The sequence below is a fragment of the Asparagus officinalis genome, chromosome 5 (assembly GCF_001876935.1).
Source record: "Asparagus officinalis chromosome 5, Aspof.V1, whole genome shotgun sequence".
In the NCBI taxonomy this organism is placed as follows: Eukaryota; Viridiplantae; Streptophyta; class Magnoliopsida; order Asparagales; family Asparagaceae; genus Asparagus; species Asparagus officinalis.
In genome coordinates, this window is record NC_033798.1 from 106,122,027 (window position 1) to 106,148,162 (window position 26,136).

General features: G+C 38.5%; 3 protein-coding genes across 10 annotated transcripts in view; 2 read left to right on the forward strand and 1 right to left on the reverse strand.

Moving 5' to 3' along the window:
- The window catches only part of LOC109840530 (protein arv1 homolog), a 26,249-nt gene extending 21,669 nt beyond the window's left edge, over nt 1–4,580 (forward strand). For 4 of the 8 annotated variants that reach the window (XM_020409198.1, XM_020409201.1, XM_020409200.1 and 1 more), the window contains 3 exons: nt 3,519–3,781; nt 4,042–4,181; nt 4,253–4,332. In XM_020409198.1, the coding sequence (XP_020264787.1) occupies nt 3,519–3,667 (149 nt within the window). In that variant the 3' untranslated portion in view covers nt 3,668–3,781; nt 4,042–4,181; nt 4,253–4,332. Of the gene's footprint in view, nt 1–3,468; nt 3,782–4,041; nt 4,182–4,252 lie in introns of those variants that run through there. The other 4 variants (XM_020409199.1, XM_020409204.1, XM_020409203.1 and 1 more) reach the window with 4 other exon arrangements.
- LOC109842305 (gamma-glutamyl peptidase 3-like) lies at nt 8,139–11,638 on the forward strand. The gene is given in 5 exon segments (XM_020411201.1): nt 8,139–8,470; nt 9,875–9,895; nt 9,897–9,936; nt 9,994–10,049; nt 11,393–11,638. Coding segments are annotated over 5 exon segments (549 nt in total). The 5' UTR covers nt 8,139–8,152; the 3' UTR covers nt 11,507–11,638.
- Nucleotides 23,275–26,136, reverse strand: part of LOC109840532 (S-adenosylmethionine decarboxylase proenzyme-like) — a 3,612-nt gene continuing 750 nt past the window's right edge. The window contains exons 2-3 of the mRNA XM_020409206.1: nt 24,940–25,088; nt 23,275–24,853 (exon numbers count right to left, since the gene is read on the reverse strand). Of these exons, the coding sequence (XP_020264795.1) occupies nt 23,581–24,702 (1,122 nt within the window). The 5' untranslated portion in view covers nt 24,703–24,853; nt 24,940–25,088 and the 3' untranslated portion in view covers nt 23,275–23,580. The remainder of the gene's footprint in view (nt 24,854–24,939; nt 25,089–26,136) is intronic.

Sequence of the window (26,136 nt, forward strand, 5' to 3'; positions counted from 1 at the left end):
TTGGGCCGCGGTTGCGGGACACGAGAGAGAAGGATATATGGTTTAGGTTAGGATTTTAAGTGAAGTAGCTTGGGTTGGGTCGGGTATGGGTTCAGGTTTTGTTTTTTTTGGGTTGGGCTTAATGATCTTGGGTCTTTTTTTAAAATTTTATTGTTTAAAAAGCTAGGTGGTCCGCCTGAGCGGACCGCCTAGGGAACGGACCGCCTAGCCCTAGGCGCTGCCTAGGCATTTTATTGTTTAAAAAGCTAGGTGGTCCGCCTGAGCGGACCGCCTAGGGAACGGACCGCCTAGCCCTAGGCGCCTGGTTGTATGGGTACCGGTGCGGATGCAGGACATGACAAATTCATAAATGGTAGGGTACAAGACATGGCTGGAACTCATAGGATATTCATAGTTCTGAGCTATATATGTAAATGACCCTTTTAAATCATTGTTCTTAAGGCCGAAATGAATTCAAAAATGAATGTGAAGCGTATGATACATATCCAAGAAGTGTTATGAGGAGTGTTTGAATAAATGTATGCATATATTTATGGAGTGCCCAAGACGTGTTGGGTGCGGGCATGGGTATGATACATATCGGGTACGGACACAGCTCCATATTAGAAGAACTTAGGTAATATAGCCCCACACTCATCTCTCTTCTTCGTCTTCTCCATGGTCATACGGTTGAGAACCTTGGTCGCGGACTTGGATATCCATGCTACTCGCTCGAGATTCTTGGCTATGGAGATCGATGAGCTTTTGATCGTGGGTTGATTAGGGTTTAGTGTTTCCAAGATGGCACATTTTTAATTAAACTTAAAGAATTGGGTTTTGACATGAGAATGGGTTGAAATTATGATGAATAAAGAGATGACACTGATTTGGTATAAAAACTAATAATTATTTGTTAATAATTAAATAGCAGTTATAGTAAAAATAAATTCATATTAGAAATAGTTGAGTATTTAAGAACTAGTATGTTGTAAACCACAACTATATAATAATTGTTAAGTCTATAAACTGAGAAATACAATATTTTTATAAATACAATAGAAAATAAAACATATGAGTATGTATATGAAAATATATTTGTTTCATATCTATGAAATCAAACCAAAACATATATGTATGTATATAACTATATATATACAAAAACAAAACATGTATGTGTGTATATGATTGAGCTTAAAGTACTAACACACATAATATAAAACCTAAACTAAATATACCCAAGCTTGATCTTGATCTTCAATAGGCTTGACTTGGTAAACTTGGATGAAGCTGAACTTAGATCTTTAACTTTAATTGCATTGCTTCAACCACTATATCCACCAACCTCCATTTGATATGATCGTTATGGCGCAATCCATCCAACCTCCAACACGTTGTTTGTCTAATAAATAGAAATATATAAATACTAAACAAATAACATTAGTGGTAAATTGTTTGTTAAACATCATCAAAACAAAGAGGCCAACAATAATTTGCCACCCCTACATTTAATCAAGTTTATTCCGAAACTTGCCCAAATTAGTTTGAAGTTTAAAGCTCATTATTTTAAAGTAATAATACTTTGATTGTACATTTTTGATACAGTGCCATCAATATGTCTCATTGCAAATTACATATTTAATAATGACATGACTCATGAAATTACACTGCTTTGTAACTCTCTTCGTTTCTTAATTCTTTATTTCTTCTCCATCATGTGTAGGTAAATGAGTCTCGTCTCAATGAAGACCTGGACCAGGTGTGGGAGGTGCTTGCAGAACCAATACAAATAGTAAGTCCTGACAGTGCACTGCACTTCCCTTTAGACTTTATTATGACTGCTTTTGTATAATTTTTCTTTTTTCTACTTTTGTTGGTTATATGATGTAATATCAAAGGTCTGCTTGTATGTTGTATTGTTTTTGAAGGTTTTATACAGTATTTTGACTATATGTTAGGAAAGATGACAGTCCAAGAGAGGGGTATTTTCACTCGAAAACAAATAGAATATAATTACATTAAGTCTCAATGATGGTCTAGTTACGAACTATTATTCTACCATTCCTTCTTAAGCTGGAAGAGCATATAGACCTTTCATTTTTAGCTAGTTAAATCTAAGAAAAAAATTCCCTTCCCTTTCCCCCCAACCCCCCCAGAAAAAAGGTAATGTTTTAGGGAAACCGTTACTTATCTGTCTGAATTAACATGTGAAGTGACATTTTGCTCAATATCATTTCATAATGAAGTGACAATCAACCTTTATATGCTTCCTGCCTAGATTAGGCGCTCTGGCCCAAACTAGGCGGAAATTGCTCCGTCTACACCTAGGCGAATGCCTAGACGACAACTTTTTAGAACACTGGTTGTATGGGTACCGGTGCGGATGCAGGACATGACAAATTCATAAATGGTAGGGTACAAGACATGGCTGGAACTCATAGGATATTCATAGTTCTGAGCTATATATGTAAATGACCCTTTTAAATCATTGTTCTTAAGGCCGAAATGAATTCAAAAATGAATGTGAAGCGTATGATACATATCCAAGAAGTGTTATGAGGAGTGTTTGAATAAATGTATGCATATATTTATGGAGTGCCCAAGACGTGTTGGGTGCGGGCATGGGTATGATACATATCGGGTACGGACACAGCTCCATATTAGAAGAACTTAGGTAATATAGCCCCACACTCATCTCTCTTCTTCGTCTTCTCCATGGTCATACGGTTGAGAACCTTGGTCGCGGACTTGGATATCCATGCTACTCGCTCGAGATTCTTGGCTATGGAGATCGATGAGCTTTTGATCGTGGGTTGATTAGGGTTTAGTGTTTCCAAGATGGCACATTTTTAATTAAACTTAAAGAATTGGGTTTTGACATGAGAATGGGTTGAAATTATGATGAATAAAGAGATGACACTGATTTGGTATAAAAACTAATAATTATTTGTTAATAATTAAATAGCAGTTATAGTAAAAATAAATTCATATTAGAAATAGTTGAGTATTTAAGAACTAGTATGTTGTAAACCACAACTTTCTATTTCCCCCTATTTTTCGTAAATTCTTGTATATTTTAACTTTAAACTAAGTAAAAATGTTATTCCGGTTCACATGAAATCACTTGCATGACATGTCCCAACACAGAGGATAGTCTTGAATGTTACTAGTTAACAAAGTTTAGTTTTCTGAAATTAAAAAGTTTAGGTTCTGGGTAATTACCTATAATAGATTTTCGTTCAGGGTTAGTTTTTATGAGAATCCAGTGGAAGGTCATGTCAGTTTCTTTATTTACCCTTTTTTAACCTCGTGGGGGTGATTCTCCATATCTATAAGACTATAACATCTTTGCTGAACTTTTCAGTTTACTGTCCAATTTTTGGTTGCATGATTTCGGAATCTGTGGATTCTTATTGCTGTCAACATTTACCCTTCCCTCTTTGGTCTTAAGCTTGCTACACATTAGTGATGATTTTTTTGCACTTTGCTTAGGTACTGGCCACAAGTTTCACCTTTGTGTTCCCTTGAACATTCTAATGTAGGTCTGTGGTCGAGGCTTGTTAATTTGCTTGATGCCCATGTCATGATCAAGCTTTCCCTGAATCATGATACTACAGGTCTCAGATATTTATGGTACCCATGTCTTGCTACTCCACAATTCTGTAGTAAATGTTCCATCCGAACTGTTTAGCTGAAGAGTCGTCAGGCCTGGAGGCTCCTATAGGCATTTCTCTACTTTCAGAAGAAGCTACTTGCTTGTCAGCGCTTCCTCCTTTCCCATATCAAATTGAAGTTTGTTCTTCAAGTCAGTGCTGCTCAACCAAATTGATCTACAAATATATCCTATTTCATTTGCAATCTTCCCATAAACACAAGTTAAGCCTGTTAGCAATTAGCGGACATATAAAGTGGGGATTTACATAAAAATAAAAAATAGTTAAAAAAATTTGTTGTTGAAATTACTTCCATTACAAAGACAAAACATTTTGGTCATTAATTGTTGTTGCTTGTTCTTTTACTCTTTTCTCAAACGCCTCACTCTCATTTGTCAATAAATTTTGGCAGACGTGTTCCTTGACATGGAACATACCTACGTTTTGGAATAGAAAAAACTATTTGTGAATGTTTGCTGTGGTAGATGTGTATACTTGCATCTCCAGTCACTTGTAACAACTGAGCACTGCCTCGTGAGTTGCTGTTATTAAGTTCGTTTCGCTACACTGTTACCTTTCATTCTTGCAAGTGTGACAAATGACATATGATGTATTTTTTGCAGTCCTAACACAATCAAGAATTGCCGAATGCTTTTGGGTCTGCTTCAGTGCGCACATGGCCAAGTTCTTCACTATCCACTGGTTACCAACACTGTTGTCTGGTTCTTGTTAGATTACTTTCAGTAATTTATGTCCTTGCTGACCCTATATCAGCGCATTAAAAAAAACACTTTTTCCAACACTGTAACTAAATTAGTCTTGAGCTTGATTTTTGCTCATTTTAGCGATCATCTCTGCTGAACGAACTAAGCTTGTAAGTGAACTTCAATATTCCTTTTCTCAGTGAGTTTTACAGGACAAGTCATCGTCCTTGGTATTGTTTCGTGCTTATCTCACAGAAACTGCTTGATGCGCCGAAGTTTATATGCCGAAGTTTATATGCTTAGGTCCGTATCTGAGAATATGAACAACTGTAGCCTACTTGCTCATGAATAAAGCTATACAGCTCCGTGGCGGTTGAGGCCCATGGTGACTAAGAATGCAATAGATTCTGGAAAAAGGAGCATGGATGAGGGCGTGCCATATAATTGATGCTAATTTCGGCGTGGCAAGAATACAGAACACAAGCTCTACACAGGCTTATGATTCTGTTTTCTAGGTTTCCTAATATAAGGAAAGGTTCTTACTGTTTCATTGGGTCAATTGTGGATACACCCTTTACGATCACTAAGAATCCTATGATACGGTGGTACCATCACTTGTTTTCTTAAAATTTCTTTTATCATCACTTAATAATCCTTGAACATTGGTCGGAGGTGGATGATTTCCACGGTGTCTCTTAATCTGACTTGGGAAATAATGTTGTGAGGAGTTTAGGGATGTTTTGGGAAATAATAATCATTGAATATTATTTTTGTTGTTGATGAGGGGAACTAACTGTTTGTATTGGGAGATTGTTAAAGTTACGGGTTAATTGTTAAGGTTACGAGTTAATTGTTAAGGTTGCGGGTGAATTGTTAAGGTTATGGATCCCTTCTCTCTCTCTCTCTCTCTCTCTCTCTCTCTCTCTCTCTTTATCATAATTTTACTGTGATGATGTTGAAATGATTGAAGGGGATTGTTATTTTATTATTATTATTATTTATTATTTTCGTTATTGATGAGGAAACTAATTGTTTTTGTTTGTATTGGGAGATTGTTAAGGTTACGGGTTTAATTGTTAAGATTACGGGTTGGTTGTGAAGGTTACGGGTTTAATTGTTAAGGTTATGGGTTTAATTGTTAAGGTTACGGGTTTAATTGTTAAGGTTACGGATTTGTTGTTAATGTTACGGGTCGGTTGTTAAGGTTACGGGTCGGTTGTGAATGTTACAGGTTTAATTGTTAAGGTTACGGGTCAGTTGTTAAGGTTACACGTTGGGATATATATGTATATATATTTTGAGTGTAATGAATACTTTGGGTCACTTGGCCTAGTGGTAAAGTTTGGGAGTTTGGATAAGATGTTAGGGGTTCAAACCCCTACAGTCATAATATTTTTAGAATATTCCTTGTTAAGGATAATGGTTGATTGTGAATGTTACGGATTAGTTGTTAAGGTTACGGGTTTGTTGTTAAGGATATACGTTGGTTGTGAATGTTACGTTTTGGTTATGAAGTTAACCTACATAACAAACCCGTAACTTTAACAACCAACCCGTATCCTTAACAATGAATATTCTAAAACCCGTAACGGGTTGGTTGTGAAGGTTACGGTAACCTTAACAAGGAATATTCTAAAAACCCGTAACCTTAACAAGGAATATTCTAAAAACCCGTAACCTTAACAATGGAGACATGACCAACAAGCCATATTCCATCAATCTAGGACAAGCTTCTAATCGTATTAGTTAATTCTAAAAAAAATCTTACTATCGAATTAGAATCATTGACATTTATTAGAGCATGATAATGATGTCCATTCATAAGGTTGGAAATTTTCCAAAGCTAGGTTCTTTTTACACTTTAGTATCTCAAATTTTCCATCTGCGCTAAATATGTTCCCTTAGTTAGATTGAACAACTAACGCTTAGAAATTTTTACTCACTCTTCATCCCCTAAACAAAATTTCTTATTAAATCCTAGTAACTTTCTCTTCTCAACGAATATGGTGTAAAATTATCCAAACATCATTTTGATTGAAATTTAATAAAATATTCTGATACCCATGACTTAACCAAACTCCTCATAAATAAAATATTTTAACTGTATCTGGTACCAATGACTTAACCAAACTTCGAATCATACAGTTAACATAATTTTAATGATTCGAAGAGCTAACATAATTTTACCTCAAGGTAAAATTATGTTAGCTCCTCATAAATAAATAGCTCCTCATAAATAAAATTATGTTAGCTCTTCGAAGAGCTAACATAATTTTACCTTGAGGATAAGACTACTTTAAGCGACTAATATAAAAACCCAGCGGGGAATTATACCATTTATTCTTTCATTCTCATCTCAAAACATGACCAGATACAATGCACTAGCTTCTAGGAATCAGCATTTCGAATGAAAGAATATTAAAGTGGTAAGCAAAAAGTAGAAGGCAGTGCTCCAAAAATGCAGGCTAAGAATCTTTATTTTAAAATTAATAACAATGAAAGAATCTCGTTGGGGTTACAAGCATGACCCAAAAATGTTGTAGACATGTTGCTCCAAAATGTGAGCTTGGATTAAGGCGGGCTAAAAAGGAATCGGATACTTATGTGACTCAGTCTTTGGTTAGCTTATCAATCTATTGTTTGGTTAGTTACAAAAATTACTGCATGTTTTTGTTGGAAGAAACGTATTTTTATTGCGGGTAAAGTGTTTGCTTATCAATTTAGAACATATATTTCTAGGCCATACTCGTTGCAAATGCGTGCAATAAGGCAAAACATGACTTTTTCCGAAATTTCTTGGGGCTTAATTAACCCGAAAATTGAACTTAAACTAATCTGAGTACGTAAAGAATTTCAGAAGCATAACCTGTCTCAATTCATGTTTGTGGTTCCGTTCACGCGTACGACAAACAGTAATGGGGGCCCATTAAAAAAAAAGACCGAGTAAGATTATGAAGTGAAAGAAAATAACAACAACGACAAAATAGTCTTTATCATTGACAACAATTTAAATTCCGACTTTGTGTCTTGCAAGCTTTGAATATGTCTCAAACATGACATTATTTTTTAATTATAATTAAACACGAATAATAATTGGCGAGCAAGGAGGGAGATGTATTTTGTCCAAATGAGACGTGCCTCTTATACATACAGATTTTTAAAACTCGTATTAGTTTTAAATTTCTTGTTCCTAATTGAAAGCTAATCATATCTTCACCATTTTCGTTCTTAAGTAATATATAAATACCTTATATAGTTTATTAACGTTCTTATATATTAATTTATTAAGAATATATTATCACCTTAATTATATTCCTTATTGACAAAATTCTTATACATTAAACCGGTAAGCTGCTGAGAAGTTACCTTATACGATTATTGACTTTCTTTATATAGAATATAGAACAATCATATTTAAGAAGTTTCATGCCTATTGATATTTTCCATGTGTATTTTCTTCCTTATATATGCTAAAGCCAGAATCAACTTAATTATTATCCTATACCATAAGAGCCATATGCAAAATATATATAAGCATATTTTGCGAAGGAATAAAATCAAACTTTCACATTCAAATCTCATCCCTTTCGTTTCATTCGTCACCAAAAAAAAATAAAACTTACGAAATACATATCATATTCTTTAAAAGTTACCCCCCTTATTATTCCTGAAACCCCGGACTCATTCAACAAAACTACATAAGTTGCCGATTGTACAAAAATCAAAAATTGTCAAGTTGCTCCCCACCTCTTCACTATAAAAACATGCACATGAACTCTTTGTTTGTCATCATCTAAACTCCCATCACCCACAAAAAAAATGAAGCTTGAAGAAGAAAAGCGGTTCGCGCTTCTCCTTGCTGCGAAGGACTCTGATTATGTTAAGAAAATGTACGGGGGCTACTTCAATGTATTTGTGAAAGCATTTGGAGATGAAGGAGAACTATGGGATCTCTTTAGAGTGGTCGAAGGAGAGTTCCCTAAAGTCGAGGATTTGAACAAGTATGATGGTTTTGTCGTGAGTGGGAGCCCTCATGATGCTTATGGAGATGATTTGTGGGTAACTGAGCTTTGCTCGTTGCTGCAAAATTTGATTTCTATGGACAAGAGAGTGCTTGGTGTTTGCTTTGGCCATCAAGTGAGTGTGGCGACAGCTGAATTAATACACCTTTGTTTTTCAACTTCTTTTTTTATATATGTGTGTGTGTTTCGTTCAAATAACTAAAACTCCAACTGCAGTTGTAATTTGAAAATGGTTACAGTACCAACCGTTTGTTTTGATGTGATTGTAATATTTAACAGTTGCGAGAAAAATGTCGGTGTACATAAACAAACGGATGTGATGTAACTGTGGTTGTGCTGTATAAAGTTGTAACTAAAGCCTTTAGTTTTATGCGGGTTCGAAGAATTTTAGATTTCTCCAGGAGTTAGAAGACATCCCTTGCTGTACTTCAATCATTGAGTGCCATCAAGATGAGGTAATGTCACTAAACAATTCTTTGATCAACTTGTATTCGTTGTTACCATCGTCATCATCATGATCATTATCATCATCGATATCCTTATTCTGTTTTAGATGCTTCTCGATCTTATAGCCAATGCTTAAGAAGTTCAATGCACTTATAGGCTAATAGGCAAAACAACATATAAAAGAGGGTATTAGTTTTCTTTGAATTACCCAACTTATCATATCAAATAGTAGTTGAACGAAGTTAATTATGTGGTCCGTATTTCGATTCATTTGTATTTGCTTATTCTTCTTAATTTTAGACCTTTTTTAGCTAATCATGTAGTTTTTTCCTTTTTTTTAATAACATCTCCCTACATTTCTACATTTTGCACTCTATAGTGAAACAAGGTAATAAAATGCGTACAAGTTCTATTAGAACGTGTTCTCCATATGCGCATGATATTAAGAGAGATAAAAAAGCAATTTGGAGATTTCAACAAATCAACTATAGTTTAGAACACCCCACTCACGTCTCATGTTCTGATATGGTTTGTATTCACTCAAAATCATATGCATTATGCTCACCATATCCAGGCATAATACTCAAGTAATCCACCAAAAACTACATATATATATACACATAGGCTTGTTGTCTACTAGCTTAGAACTTATATTCATGTATAGTTACAGCTAACAAAAACATCTACGATAAGTCAGAGAGAGATAAATACACTTTGTTTCAACTCTTTTTTTTTATATATGTGTGTGTGTTGATTCAATAACTACAACTCCAACTGGCAGTTGTAATTTGAAATGGGTTACAGTACCAACCCGTTTGTTTTTTGATGTGATTCGTAATATTTTAACAGTGGCGAGAAAAATGTCGGTGTACATAACAAACGGATGTGAATGTAACTGTGGTTGAGGGGAGGGGATGGCTGTATTAAAGTTTGTAACTAACAGCTTTAGTTTGTAATTTGTTTGCATATAATAATATTATATAGTATATTTATATATAATATATATAATTACCGAACATTCTCTTATCAGTGAACTTGATAAATTAGCCATAGTGCTTTGAATTAATGTTAGGTTTTGTGCCGGGCTTTTGGCAGGGCAAGTGGCAAGTGGTTGCGGAGGATGGGACCTTGGCGGTTAGGAAAGTGTGAAATTGATGGCGGGGTTCGAAGAAGTTTTAGCTTTCTCTCCAGGAGTTAGAAGGACATCCCTTGCTGTACTTCAATCATTGAGTGCCATCCAAGATGAGGTAGTGTCACTAAAACATTCTTTGATCAACGTTGTATCGTTGTTACCATCGTCATCAATCATAGATCATTATCATCCATCGATATCCTTTTCTGTTGTTAATGATGCTTCCTGCGATCTATAGCCAATGCTTAAGAAGTTTCAACTGCACTTATAGGCTAATGGAAACAACATATAAAGAGGGTATTAGTTTTCTTTGAATTACCCAACTATCAATATTAAATAGTAGTTGACGAAGTTAATTATGGTGGTCCGTATTTCGATTTTCATGTTGTTTTGCTTATTCTCTTAATTTTTCGCGTTTTTAGCTAAAATCACTGTAGTTTTTTTCCTTTTTTTTAATAACATCTCGCCTAGATTTCTACATTGTTGCACTCTTAAGTGAAAAAGGTATAAAATGCGTACAGTTTATTAGAACGTGTTCTCCATACATGCGCATCGATATTAAGAGAGATAAAAAAGCAATTTGGAGATTTTCAACAAATCAACTATAGTTTAGGGAAGCCCCCACTCACGCTCATGTTCTGACTATGTTTAGTATTCACTCAAAATCATATCATTATGCTCACCCTATCCAGGCATAATCTGCAGTAATCCACGCAACACCAAAAACTACATATATATATACACATACGGCTTGTTGTCTAGCTAGCTTAGAAGTTCTATTTCATGTATAGTTACAGCTAACAAAAACATCTAGCGATAAGTCACCATTATATTAATTTCAGTAAATAGCTAGCCTTAGCCCCCCCCCCCCCCCCCCCCGCTCAAATTACAGGTGTTGGAGGTGCCCATGAGAGGGCTGCGGTGATTGGCATATTCAGAAAGACCTGCAGTAGAGGCATTTGCAGTCGAGATCATATCGTTGGCATCCAGGCCATCCCAGAGTACACGAAGGAGATCTTTATATGATATCATTGATCTCGACTTGCGCAACAACATGCTATGATGTAAGGCTCTCCATGTCTCCTCGTTGAAAACATTATATATATATATATATATATATATCTATATATATGATAATACTGATATAATATGATAGTATATATATATATATAGAGAGAGAGAGAGAAATGGGTATGCTTGGTACCAAGCACAAATTTTATGCTTGGTAGTGAGGTGTCTCATTCTCATCCACTCATTCAATTGGGGGGATCACATTCAACCCATGTGAATGTGGTCCCCCCATTTGAATGAGTGGAGGATAATATGTCACATCACTACCAAGCACAAAATTTGTGCTTGGTACCAAGCATACCCATATTCCTCATATATATATATATATATATATATATATATATTCTACGAAATCTTATATTAGTTTATCATATTTGCATTTAACAGAAGGATTTCGCTGAAGAGGCAAAGGCAAAAATGGAGAAAGAAGAAGATGATGATGATAGGAGGTTTTGGGAGAAGGTATGCAAGGGTTTCCTCAAGGGGATAGAAACTAATTAGACGCTAAATGATGATGACGATGATGATATTCGATGTATCACTTTGATTACTTTGAATGTGCAATTACATTTACATCAACTGTAGTGGGTTGCACTTTGATTGCAAGAATAACTTGGACTTGAACTGTACTATTTCCACACGCTTTCTCAGTCTACATGCTTTCGCTTGTTTCTTCATATACTGATTTTTAATCTACATGTAAGGCCTATTTAACTCTCGAAATAGTTCAATTTCTTCCAAATTAGCGATCAGTCAAGAGCAGTGAAAGGTGACTGTTATGATTAGCCTACTGGAAATGTCTTCGTAGATTAAAAGATGGGGGAAGATTCTGGAATGTTGGTTGTACTTCATGATCGTCGTTAGGCCAATACTTGTGGACTAAAATTGGGTCATCACTTATTTCTTAAATGTTTGGCAAGAGCTGATTTAGTTGTGGGCCAACTCCCTGTGATTCACAACTAAACCAGTTTAGAGACCCCAAACTGAACTAATGTAAACTAGTTCACTTCTGAACCAATTTTTATTGATCAACAAAATAGTCTAAAAGTGGACCAAGTTCTTCAAACCTGGTCAACTTTTAAAGAGTTACCAAACACACCCTAAGGGCCTGTTTGCATGGTTAATTTTTTATAAAACACTTTGTTGCTACAGTATCGTGGAATTGTGTGGTCTAGCTGTGCAATGTGACTCCATTTCCTACCTTTTTGTTGGGAATTACTGAAGGCATGCCAACTCAGCTACAATATGCGACCATTTTAATACCCAAACAAAGGAGCTGATTGTAATACTGTAGCGACTGACACCTACAGTTTTACAACCCCAAAAACTCTAAACAAATGGCAACCAAATAGGCCCTAAATCTTGTTAGTCCGCATATAGTGAAAATATCTGTGGATGTTAGTTTTCGTTTGCTTGAGTATTAAAAGGTTGTTTGAGTGTTTTTCTAAAAAGTTGAAATCCAAAATTGGGTTTCTGATCCATTTCCTACAATTTTGTAAGGAAATGAGTTTTCCTTAAATTTGGGTAGATTCATATATTTTTTAGGAAACCATCCCCTATAAATCCAACTACCAAAAAAAAAAGACAAAGAAGAATGAAACCTCTTCTAAAGATGAGTTTCCGCTAAGGGGTTTCCACCCTTTTTCTATCCTAACCAAACAGTCAATTCGGAGATTTCTTGTGACCAAGTAAGCATATGAGTCATAATTTTAATAATGAGATTGCTAATAACATGTGTGAATATAGTGTCACGTTGGATATGATTAACTAACAACGGTGAAATGAAGTAGAAAGTTGAATAGCGATTAGTTTAAACCTTCTGAATTTGTTAGGTTTCTCATATGTGTTACGGTCTCAGACAAAAGGACCCAATTTCTACCCCTATTTAGATTACGGAGTAAAGAAGAGAAATTAAGACTCAACTGCACCTTTTTTTTTTTGTTGCAAGGCTAAATTGCACTTAAATACAACAAAGTTTTCATGCTTTGTCACTCGTATATCAAAAGTTATATTTTGTGACAAAAACTATCATAATTTATTTAAAAATTGGCACATTAGCACTGTCGGTTATGCAAATCTTAAATTTTTCGTGTAATTATTTCTTTATGATACTTGCATACTAATTTTAGAGCTGTTTAACTATTAATATTTATTGAATTGCTATTAAATCAACCAATTTTTTTTGTCAAACTTAACTTAATTCTACTTTGAAACAGAGTTGTGATATGTCTAACGATAAATTTAGCAAATATTAATAGTTAGAAAGGTATAAAATTAACATGTTAGTGTTATATTGGAACATTCAGGTAAAAATTTTCACGTTTGCATGATTAAGGAGAAAAGAAATTGAATTTGCCTTCACAATTTCCCCGTGGGTTTCATTCTCTTTATATAGACAATTTGTACAAGGTAGGGATTACAACAAATCCTAACAATCAGATCCTATATAACAGCCCAATCCCTACAATCAAGCTATGTCATGATTTACATGCCTATAGGATTGCTAACTACCTTGTTTACAATCCCTACAATCATGCTATGATTTACATGCCTATTCGATTGGGCTAACTACCTTGTTTACATTCCCCCTCAATCTTAACCATGACAAGGTTCAGATTGTGTCGTAGGCGATCAAGCATGTAGCGAGTGGCTGGCTTGGTGAATCCATCAGCTACCTGATCTTTGGAAGATACAAATCGGACATCAAGAGTGCCCAATGCAACCTTCTCCCTGACAAAATGGAAATCCACCTCTATGTGCTTCGTTCGAGCATGAAACACTGGATTTGCTGTTAAATAGGTAGCTCCAAGGTTATCACACCATAATACTGGTGGTCGCGGCTGACACACATCCAATTCTTTCAGCAAGGATTGTACCCATGTTGCTTCAGCTGTCCCATTAGCCAAGGCCTTGTACTCAGCTTCAGTGCTGGACCGAGATACCGTGGGTTGCTTGCGTGAGCTCCATGAAATCAGGTTGGGACCTAGAAATACTGCAAAACCTCCAGTAGACCTGCGATCATCCATGCAGCCAGCCCAATCAGCATCTGTAAACACACTCAGAAGTGTAGAGTTGGAGCGCCGGAGGTAAAGTCCCGTAGCAGCTGTTCCCTTGACATATCTTAAGATACGTTTGACTGCCTCCCAATGTACATCAGTGGGCTTGGAAAGATATTGACATACCTTATTAACGGCAAAAGAAATATCTGGCCTTGTTAATGTAAGATATTGCAAACCTCCTACCATGCTTCGATATTTGAAAGCATCATCATCATCCAGCACTGTTCCACAATCACGAGCAAGCTTATCTGTGACAGACATGGGGGTTGAAACGCTCTTACAATTCTCCATGTGAGCTCGGTGAAGAAGGTCAGAAGCATATTTGTGCTGCATCAAGGTGATTCCCCCTGAATTGTAGACGACTTCAATCCCTAGAAAATAGTGCAGCTGTCCAAGATCTTTGATCGGAAATGAGGAAGACAGGGCGCGCAGCAACTGATCAACTGCTGATTGAGAAGAGCCAGCAACCACGATGTCATCCACGTACACAAGCATGTAGATAGTGACGCCCCCATGATGAAACAGGAAAAGAGAGGTGTCGGCCTTGGAAGACTGAAAACCAAGCTGGAATAATCTGTCGCTAAGTCGTGAAAACCAGGCACGAGGCGACTGTTTTAGGCCGTAGAGCGCCTTTTGGAGTTTGCACACATAATGAGGCCGACGGGAATCCTCGAAGCCAGGGGGTTGCTGCATATAAACTTCCTCATCCAAGAAGCCATGAAGAAAAGCGTTGCTTACATCAATCTGTCGGAGTTGCCATCCTCGTGACAAAGCTAGGGCAAGAATCAAGCGAACCGTTGCAGGCTTCACAACCGGACTGAAAGTATCCTGATAGTCAACGCCATATCGCTGAGTAAAACCTCGTGCAACTAGCCTCGCCTTGTGCTTATCAATAGAGCCATCCGGGTGCTGCTTAAGTTTGAACACCCATTTACATCCGACTATATTAACACCAGCCGGCCGGGGAACGAGAGCCCACGTGTTGTTCTTCTGAAGTGCTTCAAACTCGGCTTCCATGGCAGTGCGCCAAACAGGCTCAGCGAGAGCCAGTCGATGTGAGGTGGGCTCGGCGAAGAAAGCACGTCTGTTCGGATCATACCGAACTGTTCCGTCGGTGAGCTGCTTGGGAAACGATTTTCCGGCACGACCACGTGTAGTGACACCATGTGGAGACTGAACAGGATCAGTTGGGACAGCAACATCGCTCTCAACAGCAGGCGCGAGCACAAGGTTACCGGGTTCTTGGGCCAGTTGAGGCCCAGGTGCAGGAGGTGGTGCAGCATCGATGCGAGGCGGAGGCAACGTGGGCACAAGGTTGCCGAGTTCTTGGGCCAATTGAGGCCCAGATGCAGGAGATGGTGCAGCATCGACGCGAGGCGGAGGCAGCGAAGATTCTGGACAGGGAGGCGGTGTAGCAGGTCCAGGTGTAACAGGCCCAAGGCTGCATGTGCCCGGGACGTGAATCACAGGCGCGGGTATGAGCGCCGGTGGTGGTGGAGCTGCAGCTGCATTTGAGGTGTTAGACAACAAGAGCGATAAGTCATAATTTCGCATATGATCATTTACAATTACCGGTTCAGACTGAGGAAAGGAAACAGCACTGGACAAAGAAGATGGTGCGACTGAACAAGGTGAGGTAGCAAACGGAAAACGTGATTCATCAAAGATCACATCACGTGATATGTAGATCCGTCCAGTACTTTTGTCCAAGCACTTATACCCCTTGTGCATGGCACTATACCCTAAGAAGACGCATAGTTTGGATCGGAAGTCAAGCTTATGAGAGTTATATTTGCGAAGACTTGGCCAGCATGCACAGCCAAAAATGCGAAGAAAAAAATAATCAGGTGTTATGTTGAGGAGGCGTGTGATGGGTGTAGAGTTGTTTAGAGTACGACTGGGCATGCGATTGATGAGATAACAAGCTGTCAAGAAAGCCTCATCCCAAAACCGAAGAGGAAGGGAGGAGTGCGCAAGGAGAGCCAAGCCTGTTTCAACGATGTGACGATGCTTTCGCTCGGCCACTCCGTTTTGTTGTGATGTATGGGGGCACGAAACACGGTGCAAAATACCTGAACTCTGGAAATATTTATTAAGCCGGTGATACTCACCACCCCAATCAGATTGAACAGTGCGGATTTTGGAATTCAAAAGTCGCTCAACATGTTTTTGGAAATTATAAAAGATTTGTTCAACATCAGATTTATTCTTAATAAGATAGATCCAAGTATAACGACTGTAATCATCCACAAAACTTACATAATACTTAAAACCTCCAGTAGATGCTTGAGCTGGCCCCCAAACATCGGAGTGAATAAGCTCAAGTGGAGATGTGGTGACACGAACAGAATTATTATAGGGGAGTTGATGACTCTTTGCACGCTGACATGCATCACACACAGAGGACTCATAATCAAAAGAACAGTCTAATTTATTTAACTTCAAGATGGACCTAACAATTGTGGAAGTAGGATGACCAAGACGCTGATGCCATTGCGATGACGACACCTTGACACTGGACGATGCATGATGGGAAGTGGTGGAAGAGGAGCGGCTGGACGGCACTGGATAAAGACCTCCTCTGCTCCTACCGCGTAGAAGCGTTTTCTTCGTGGCCTTGTCCTTAACAAAGAAAGCATCAGCATGAAATTCAATGAAGACATTATTATCAGAAACAAGTTTATGAACAGAGAGGAGATGCTTATTGATATGAGGAACATGAAGGATATTTTTAAGAGCAAGAGGACGATCTAAACCGGAAATTATAGAATGACCAATATGGGAAATATGCAAACCTGCTCCGTTGGCCACTTGCACCTGATCCTTGCCATGGTAGCGCTCCTGGATGGACAGCCGATCTAGATCACTCGTAAGATGATCCGTAGCACCAGTATCAATATACCAGTTTGTGTCACCGTTGTAGCCTCCCGTGGTCGCACTGTTTCCACCACGATATTCATCTGGCTGATAGGAGTGATTGAACCTGTTGCGACAGTTCAACGCAATGTGGCCTGGGATGCCACACACTTGGCAGCGAGGGCCACCATTGTTCCTGCCACGGCCGCGGCCTCGTCCGCGACCACCACCGCCGTTGCGGTAGTTATTCCTATGGTTGTTGTTGGTGGTGGTGTAGCCGTTGTTGCTGTTGTTGCGACGAGGAGCGTTGGATTCCTGGCGCGTGACGTTGTTGGCGGATGACGTGAACTCCGCCGTGCCGCTCATCAGCGTGGCTTGGGTCTCATGAGAAATCAGATAGGAGTAGAACTCCGGAAGAGTCACCGCACGCTGATTGCTCAGCACAGTGATGGCGGTGAAGAGATCACTATGGCCCGGCCCCAGACCGGCGAGTATGTAGCCGATCACCTCTTCATCGGACATGGGACGTCCAATGTGCGCCATAGTATCAGCGAGTCCCGTCATCTTCTGATAATACTCTGCTGCGCTCATGTCGCCCTTTCTCGTGTTCGAGAGCTGCGCGCGGATCTGGATTGAGTTCCCGCGGTGCTGAGCGGAGAACATGGTGTGGAGTGATGCCCACAACTGGCCGGACGTGTCGATCTGACGGATGAGTTGAGGCAGAACGTCCTCTGTCATTGAGGACAGGAGGCCACCAAGAATGGCCTGATCCTGGACGATCCAGGTAGCACGGGCAGGATTCAAGACCTGCCTTGCATCGGTGTCGGTTCCCTCAGTCACCATGGCGACGGGCATCGGTGTAGTGCCATCGAGGTATCCAAAGAGCTGGACACCCCGTAAGATGGGAACGACTTGCGCCTTCCAAAGCAAGAAATTGGTGCGCGTTAGTTTGCAAGTGATAGCAGTAGCGATGGTGGAAGACTTGATGAAAGAAGACATGGTAGAGTCGCTCGGGGAGGAAGCCAGGATGCCGGAGATTTGTGAGGCGCTGGAACCCGTCATGGTGATGGAGAGGGTAGATTGGAAAAGGCTCTGATACCAAGAAAAGAAATTGAATTTGCCTTCACAATTTCCCCGTGGGTTTCATTCTCTTTATATAGACAATTTGTACAAGGTAGGGATTACAACAAATCCTAACAATCAGATCCTATATAACAGCCCAATCCCTACAATCAAGCTATGTCATGATTTACATGCCTATAGGATTGCTAACTACCTTGTTTACAATCCCTACAATCATGCTATGATTTACATGCCTATTCGATTGGGCTAACTACCTTGTTTACATAAGGATAGTAATGTGCTAATTTTTTAACAGCTTATTGTATTTTTCTGTCACAAAAGACTACTTGTGGTACATAAGAGACAGAACAGGAGAACTTTATAGTATTTAAGTGCAATTTAGCCAAGAATCAAAGAATTTAACAAAGAGTTTAGAAAGCTAATTCAGAATGCATGTGAAGGTAATCTCAAAAGATGGATACGCTGATGAGAATGGAGAGCTTTACAAAAGCCATTCAACAAAGCCTGCAATTTCCCAAAAGTCCAATATAACACCGAGGGAAAAAAGCTAATTCGACAAAGATCTGTCTCCAAAATTGCAAATTAATCCTAAAGCTTGATCTCTCTGCAAAAGCTACAAAAAAAAGTCAGGGACTTTTCTACAAAAAGTAGAGCAGAGGAAACAATGCCCAGGTACCACTCCTTTATTAATTCAAAATTTTCCGGTACTAAAGTGGTAAAATGATCTCAAGAAATCCTCAAGGAAAGCGACATTAACTTAATTTAATCGGTTAATGCGCCCTTTAACGCATAATGAGGCCATGAGGGGCTCTTGAAGTTCTCCTCAGACATTCCGAGTGTGGGGTCTTCGCTGGTCTCGAAGCTCGATTGGGAGAGCAGCCGAGCAGGGTCTCAAAAGTGTAGGCCTAGTTCCCGGGGACATTTTGGGAATTCCCGAAATGACCCTGATAGGGGTATTTTAGGAACTTTTTATTGGGGTGACGTGCCGGTGGTCCCGTGTACTTGGGGAGCACATGGGAGTTGCTGTTGCCCTGATCCCTGCATTCAACACTTGCCCAGTCCTTTTCACAACAGTCTCAGAAAGGAAAAAAAAATATTGTTTTTTTCAAGTAAGTCCGTTTGAGTTACAAATTTCAGTTTTTAACCTCCAATTTAGCTATTGTCTAAATATGACTTCTATTTTTTCCCTCTGTTTTTGACTTACATTTGTATTCTTATTATAACCAACATGTATATAAAACATAGAGAGTGGAGATTTCTCACTATTTATAGAGAGTTGGCAAGGGCACATTGAAATTTTGATCGGGTCAGTGCAGTTGGCTGATCAGACTGCACATTACATGTGCCGGCAGCTGGTTGAATGAGTCACCTTTTCGTGTTTAATACAACAATGTCGACAGAGTGACTGAAGTATCGTCATGGTCCGATGAGTCATTACTTTGGCCCGATGAGTCATAATGACTCTGACTCAGCATTAATGCAATGGTGATTGAGCGACGTAGTACAGCTGATGAACCTAATAGGTTGTCTCGTCATTCGAGATATTCTTTAGCGAGGGCCTTAGTAGAAGACGCCTTTCATATTGGATTTGGGTTCTTCTAGTATATCCCGGCTCGAAGACGCCTTTCATATTGGATTTGGGTTCTTTTAGTATATCCCGGCTCGAAGACGCCTTTCTTCTAAGACTTGGGTGGTCAGATAGGTCAGCGATGCTCACACCCCGTTCAGGCTTTCAGATTAGTGGGACTTGACCAGTTAATTATGACTCGTGACCAACCTTCAAAAGTTCATTAGACTTAATAATTCAAGATACAACACCAATTGAAAATGGCATAAAAAGCACTAATCAATCGTAAGCACTGTTTTGTTCTAATATGCTTTGCTAAATAGTATGAACATGCCTTTTGTTAAGGGCGTATTTATGTTACATGTGCATTTTCTATATTTTTAACAATTTACAGTGTACTAGTATATGTTTATACATGTTAAACTTCTTAATATCTGCAATTATGTTGTTTAGCTAATATAGTAAATTACCCTTGAAGGTAACCTTGCCCTAGTCTCCTTCGGAGTATGCCAGCCAACTACAACTTGCTTGTTATATCTAGATTAACCCATATGTCTATCTCAAGTACTGCCTATAGTATATCATAATAATAGCACTACTATTTACGAATTAATAGTGCTCTGCCATAAACAAAGTTGAAAAAAACCTCAATAATTAGAATGCAAATAATCCCCCCCCCCCAAAAAAAAAAAAAAACTATTTGCAAAGCGAATTTACACTAAAAAGTACCGCCGATAAAAAAACAGGCTAAATATAATAATAATAAAAACCTATTTTTGGACGATTAACAGAACCCCCCACCCATAACTTTTAAAACATCTGAAAACCTCTCCTAAGTTAGGGGCTATTAGAATTTTTTATTTAACTTTATGACTTTATCAGATCTGATAAAATCTCAAATTCAAAGATGATTTTCTGATAAAATCTGAAATTTAAAGAGAATTTTGTGATAATCTCTGTACTTAAGGGGGATTCTATCATGTTTTGAAAGTCAGGTGGTTTGTAGATAATTGTTGAAAGTTAAGAGGGTTTTATGATATTTACCCATAAAATAAACTACGCCCTCCCCCGCCTCGATCAAAGAGAACGAGGAAAAGAAAGAGAGAAAAAGTAACTTCCTAGAGAGGGAAAAGAGCAAAAAGACAGAAAAGTCTATTTCAAAGTTTTACCCCCCTACTCTTCCACGCATACCCCCTATTGGATACGTAAAATCCGGGGGTGAATACATTTCTTGTTCTCCGTAGTCCCCAAACTACCCCTCATCAACACCCCTCATTGTGCCCTCACCAACTCCCTCAACAGGAGGGTATTTTGGTCATTCAATCTCTCACTAGCCTCCCTTGGAATAATACCCAGGTATTTCAAGCAAAAATGAGAGCAAGGGGGGAACTTGGATGGAAAACGGAGAGAAACAGAGAAGGAAGCCTCCCACTACTTATTTTATCTGCTGCCGATAGTACATCAGTACATTCCATTCAATTTGAGAGAGTGCAAATATTTATTCTAGAGAGAGAGAGAGAGAGAGAGAGGGAGAATAGTGCAAGGAAGTAAAGAGTCTATATTTCTCTCATTTTATATGCTTCTTTTCTCCATCTCAGCAAGAGGAAGAGAAGAAGGCTGGTGAAGAGATAGCAAGGGCTCTCAACATGAAGAAGAAGAAGAAGAAGAAGAAGAATAAGAAGAAGACGGTGGGGATTTCTTAGTGGGTTTTTTTTTTCCTTTGTTCAAGTGTTGTTTCAAGTTTGATATTGGCACAATAGGCTCAATCAGCAGTTCACTCCCTTGCTCTCACTCTCTCTTTTTCCAAATTGTCTTCTTTTGTAAAGCATGGATTTTTTCCCCCCTGTATTTCTTTTTGGGTTAGGATGTATTTTCCTCAACAAGGGAATGGAACGAGAATGCTTTTTATATGTGATTGTGATGTATGCTTACATTTTGTTATATTAGTATCCTTTGTCTTTATGGCTAGCGGACACTCTCTGAGTCTCACCATTTTGTCTGCTGGACATTTATCGGCTGGCTTCTTCTGCTTGGCCCTGTCCTCTTTGCTCTCTTGGTTTTTTTTTTTTAAAATTTTATTTTCTTGAATCTATTTTGTCATTTGAGCAAATCGATGGGTTTTATTAGAAAAAGGGGTGCGGGTGTTATTTATTGGGTGGGTTTTGGTGGGAGGAGATTTTGGAAAGTGTTGGGTTTATGATAGGAGCACGTCAAATCAAGTCTATGGTGGAGTCAAATCAAACTGATCAAGGTGGTTGTGTGCACGGCTAGTTTAGCTAGTAAGTATGTGATCCAGCTGGTATTGCTAGATGTGGTAACCCCTCAAATGTTTCTTAAATGAGACAAAAAAAAAACGAGTCTTGAAACATCATTGACTGAGATTTTTTTGATGCGGAGTGCTGAAGCTAGGATCGTGTTGTGTTGTTAAAATAATACCAACGCGCTGCATGGCGAGCTGGCCCTCCCCACTCGTAGAGGGTGTGAAATATTATATGTTCCGTTCACAGAAGCATACGGAGGTAATTGATGGTCAATAAATGAGAAACAGGGGCATGCTATTGGATTTGGGATGGGTCGCCGGTCGCTTGGGGGCCGCCCTATGCCATCAATTTAAAAGCCTAATCTCACAGTCTGCCGCATCATTTTCAGCCATACAGCAACAACGGCAACAGGAAGAAAAAAAAAAAGAAAAGAAACAAATAAAAGAGAAGAAAAGAAAGCTATCGGTCTAGGAAACATGGCTAATGTTTTCATGGCACCATGCATGCATACCGTACGGTTAATTGCGGATAGGCCCCTGTCTGCTCTGGGGATGAGAAGAGTCAGAAAAATTCACCTCAGTAGCTCTCTATTTGCAACAGGTAAAACTAGAGCCTAGAGGGCTAGTAAGTTTAAAACAAGAAGTAAGGTTTCGAAGTTTGTTCTAGATATAAACTTAAATTGCTCTGTCCTATGAATTAATTGTGCCTTACATGATCCATATACAAATTTTTATTTATTTATTTATTTTGTTTGTGATAAAGCAATCTGTAACTCATGTTTGAATTAGGTGCTTGTGAAAGATGTTAGAAACACTTAAAACACAAACAAATAAACACTAGACTATATAAGATATGCCTCCTGCTCTTCTAAGAGAAGTAAATATATCAAGGATTAGAGCAAGAGAGGCTAGTATGATCATAATGCTCAAGATCTATGAAGGTCCAATTTTGTTCAAACCAGAATGAAACTGACTGACTGAATCAAGAGTCAATTTCTCTAAACAGGTGATGGTTTTCAGTCTCATCAGATGGAAAATGTAAATTTCTCAAACCAAACACACACAAAACATCAAACACTGCAACACCCCCAGAATTCAGAATCATTGAGAGCTATACATAATCAACCCAAAGTAAATGCAAACACAGTTCTCATTGCCAAAAAAACAGGAAACTGTGTAAACGACATATTAACAACACCTTAGAATCAAAGAAACTTCAAAACAACAAACCTCCATGGTAGAATTCAGTGAGAAACAACATGACCCTCAAGCAAATTCAAAGAACAGACTTAAATACTTCAGGGTCAATTTCTGCTGTCTGTTTGGTTGTGGGGGGTTGGGGGAGCCATTTGCTAGTCACATAGTTGACCATATCATTTGCTAGTCACATAACTGCTGCTCACAATCAAAATGATAAACAGACATATGCTCCAGACACAAGACATTTAACAAAATAGTTATCCTTTATTCAAACATTAAACTAAAAGGAGTTCATAACTCGAGCAACAGAGAAATGAAAACATCTTCAAACCTCAAACAATTCCCTACTCTCTCAGACAGACACAGCATTCTGCCATATAGAGCTTATTACTCAAAACAAAGAGTCCCGAGACAACAACAAAAACACATAAAACTAAAACAAAATACTAATACCCTGGCTGTCTGCTTCAATCCCAAAGCAATGTTGAACACCACCAATAGAAAGAAAAGAAAAAAAATCACCATTATCCCATGAAACACAATAAATCTTTTATTTTCCGCATTCATCATCCCCTTCTTCTCCATCCCAGCAATGGAGAATAGACCTTGGCGATACTGCTCTCTCCACAGAAGAAGCTGAAAAGCTCTGATATATCAGTAGTCCACCACCAGGGAGTTCTTGCTCAACAACATCTATCGAATCATATCCGTCAATGCTCACATTCTCACCCCAAGAGCAAGCTTTCTTCCTTCCCCCAAAGATTGTGACTGAGAGAGAGAACTCTGAGGGTGCAAAGCACCTCAAAACCTTTTTAACCAAGTCCCCATAAACAATCTTCTCAGGATCAAATCCCATAGCCTCATAGCTAGCATAGCTAAAACCCTCTTCAGGGGTGACATGAATAGTTGACAGAGCTTGGCTATGAATTCCGTTCATTGAATACCCACATGGATCGAACTCAAAATCACAAATTTCCATCTCGGGAATGATATCAGAGATCCCCGAGAGTTTAGTCATCTCTGTAGCAGAGCGATTGACTCCATCTTCTGAGTTTTTGAAGAACACCGACGCATGACATGGGTTTAAGCTGGTCATGCACATTTCTAGAGTCACCATAGGGGGCTCAGGCTTATCAGTAGCGTAGTAAATATGCCAGTTACGTCCTGGTGAATTTGGATCACCGATCACATAAGCATTGCCTCCTGATGAAAGCCTGCCAAAGAATTGATTGAGGACTGAAACCTCCTCTGAGAAATTACGGTGAGGAGCAGGCTGGGCTCCTGGAAATATAAACGTTCCCCTAGAGTACTTTGCCGATAGAATTGGGAGTGAGAGCTTAGCGGCAAAGTCAAGAATCGTAGGGATTGATAGGAGGAGCTTTGTAGTCCCACATGTTTTGAGGATAATCTTGTATGGATAAATAAAGAGGCTTGATTCGGAGAGGACATAAGAATCAAAGTTCTTGTTGGACAATTGAGAGACAATTGTGCATTGAGCGGGCTCGAGAATGGAGTCAATTTGAGCTCGAGAGAGAGAACGAAGGCCTCGGCCTTGTGGATCAAGGAAGAGTGGGGGCTCACTGAAAGTAATCTCGAGCCTTTTCTCATAGCCCTCGAATCCAATTGGGGAAGTTGGGAGAGAATTTGGGGTGTCAACCAATAGAATTGCCATTGGTTCTAGTAGTTAGGACTTCGGGAAGTATTTAGAAAGCAGCTAGCCAGAGAGATTTCAGGTTTGAAGAAGGATTCAAATTGCAAATAAAGGAAAATTCTACACTACTGGATTCGCAAGTAAAGGGATATCAGGATGGTTTCCTCACGCACTGCACGAGAATACAAAGAAAACATTAGAAAACATAATGCAAGTAAAATATGGAGAATTGGATATCTTTATGTTCCATTTTCTTACGTTGGAGTAAGCAGCAGATCTGAACTTCTCAATTCCACCGTGTGGTCGAACGTCTTCAATGCTGTATCCAAGGGGAGCTTCATACTGTAATGAACTACTACTACTAGACTTTTTGCCACCTTTTGACTCCATTAAAACATTCACAATGGCTGATTCAAGAGAGAAGATATAGTTCTTCATTAGACTTGCAACTTGAACAAGGTAATTATTGCTAAATCTTGCTTGGAAAAACAAAAAGGAGCTGTAGAACTGGAAACCAAGCACTCATGCAACATGCACACTGATAGCTCATCAATGGATAGAGTTCGAGTGTACTACCACGGAAAGAAGAATGGATCATATCTATAGATGTCTGCACTTTGTTTGTATTCTGTGAACAAACCATGCAGACAGGTTTATAGTATGAAAGCATAACAAAGCAACATGGCCATTGATTTCAGTCACTGCTTAAACTGTATAGGCCTAAAACATGATACATCTCGACTGTAATCCCAAACCTTAGAAACATGAATATTAGCTAGACATGTATATTGCATGATATAAGTAAAATGCCACATTCTTGATTTTTGTTATTGCAAGAGATAAAAAGCAGAGCCGTGCCTCATGATATCAAAGTATGGAATTCAAAACTTAAATGAACAATTAATTGACTAGTTTCATATATGAAGAAAGAACTGTATGAAACAAAAGTAGAACCAAGTAAAATAACAACCATCAAACGAACCATAGACGAACTAATGATGACCAAGAAAGAAGATATCATAGGAATGTTTTTTTTTTTTAAAATTTAAAGGTGGAAATGCACTAGAAGAGAAGAGCATATTGATATCAGAATTATCATTCAGAAGCCCCAAATAGTCTAAGGCACAATGGAAAGTAAGTTATATTGGTAGAAACCTTCTCAAGGCACAGTTTAATTGGAGTCCAAAAGAAACAAATACCGAAAAAAAAAGAGTGCTCTCTTTTAGGGAAATATAGTTTATATGTAGATAGATTAAACTTAAAATGCAGAATGTAGAATCTAATGCCGAAAGGTAGAAACATTTAATTACAGTGGGTAACAACCAAAAATTTTACATCCCAAATTCCAAGGGCAAAAATATTATAGAGGAACAAAACAAGGTGGAAAACTCCCGTTCTTATTCTCTGCCATGTATAATAAGAAGCCACATATGGAATCTATTCTCCTCATATTTC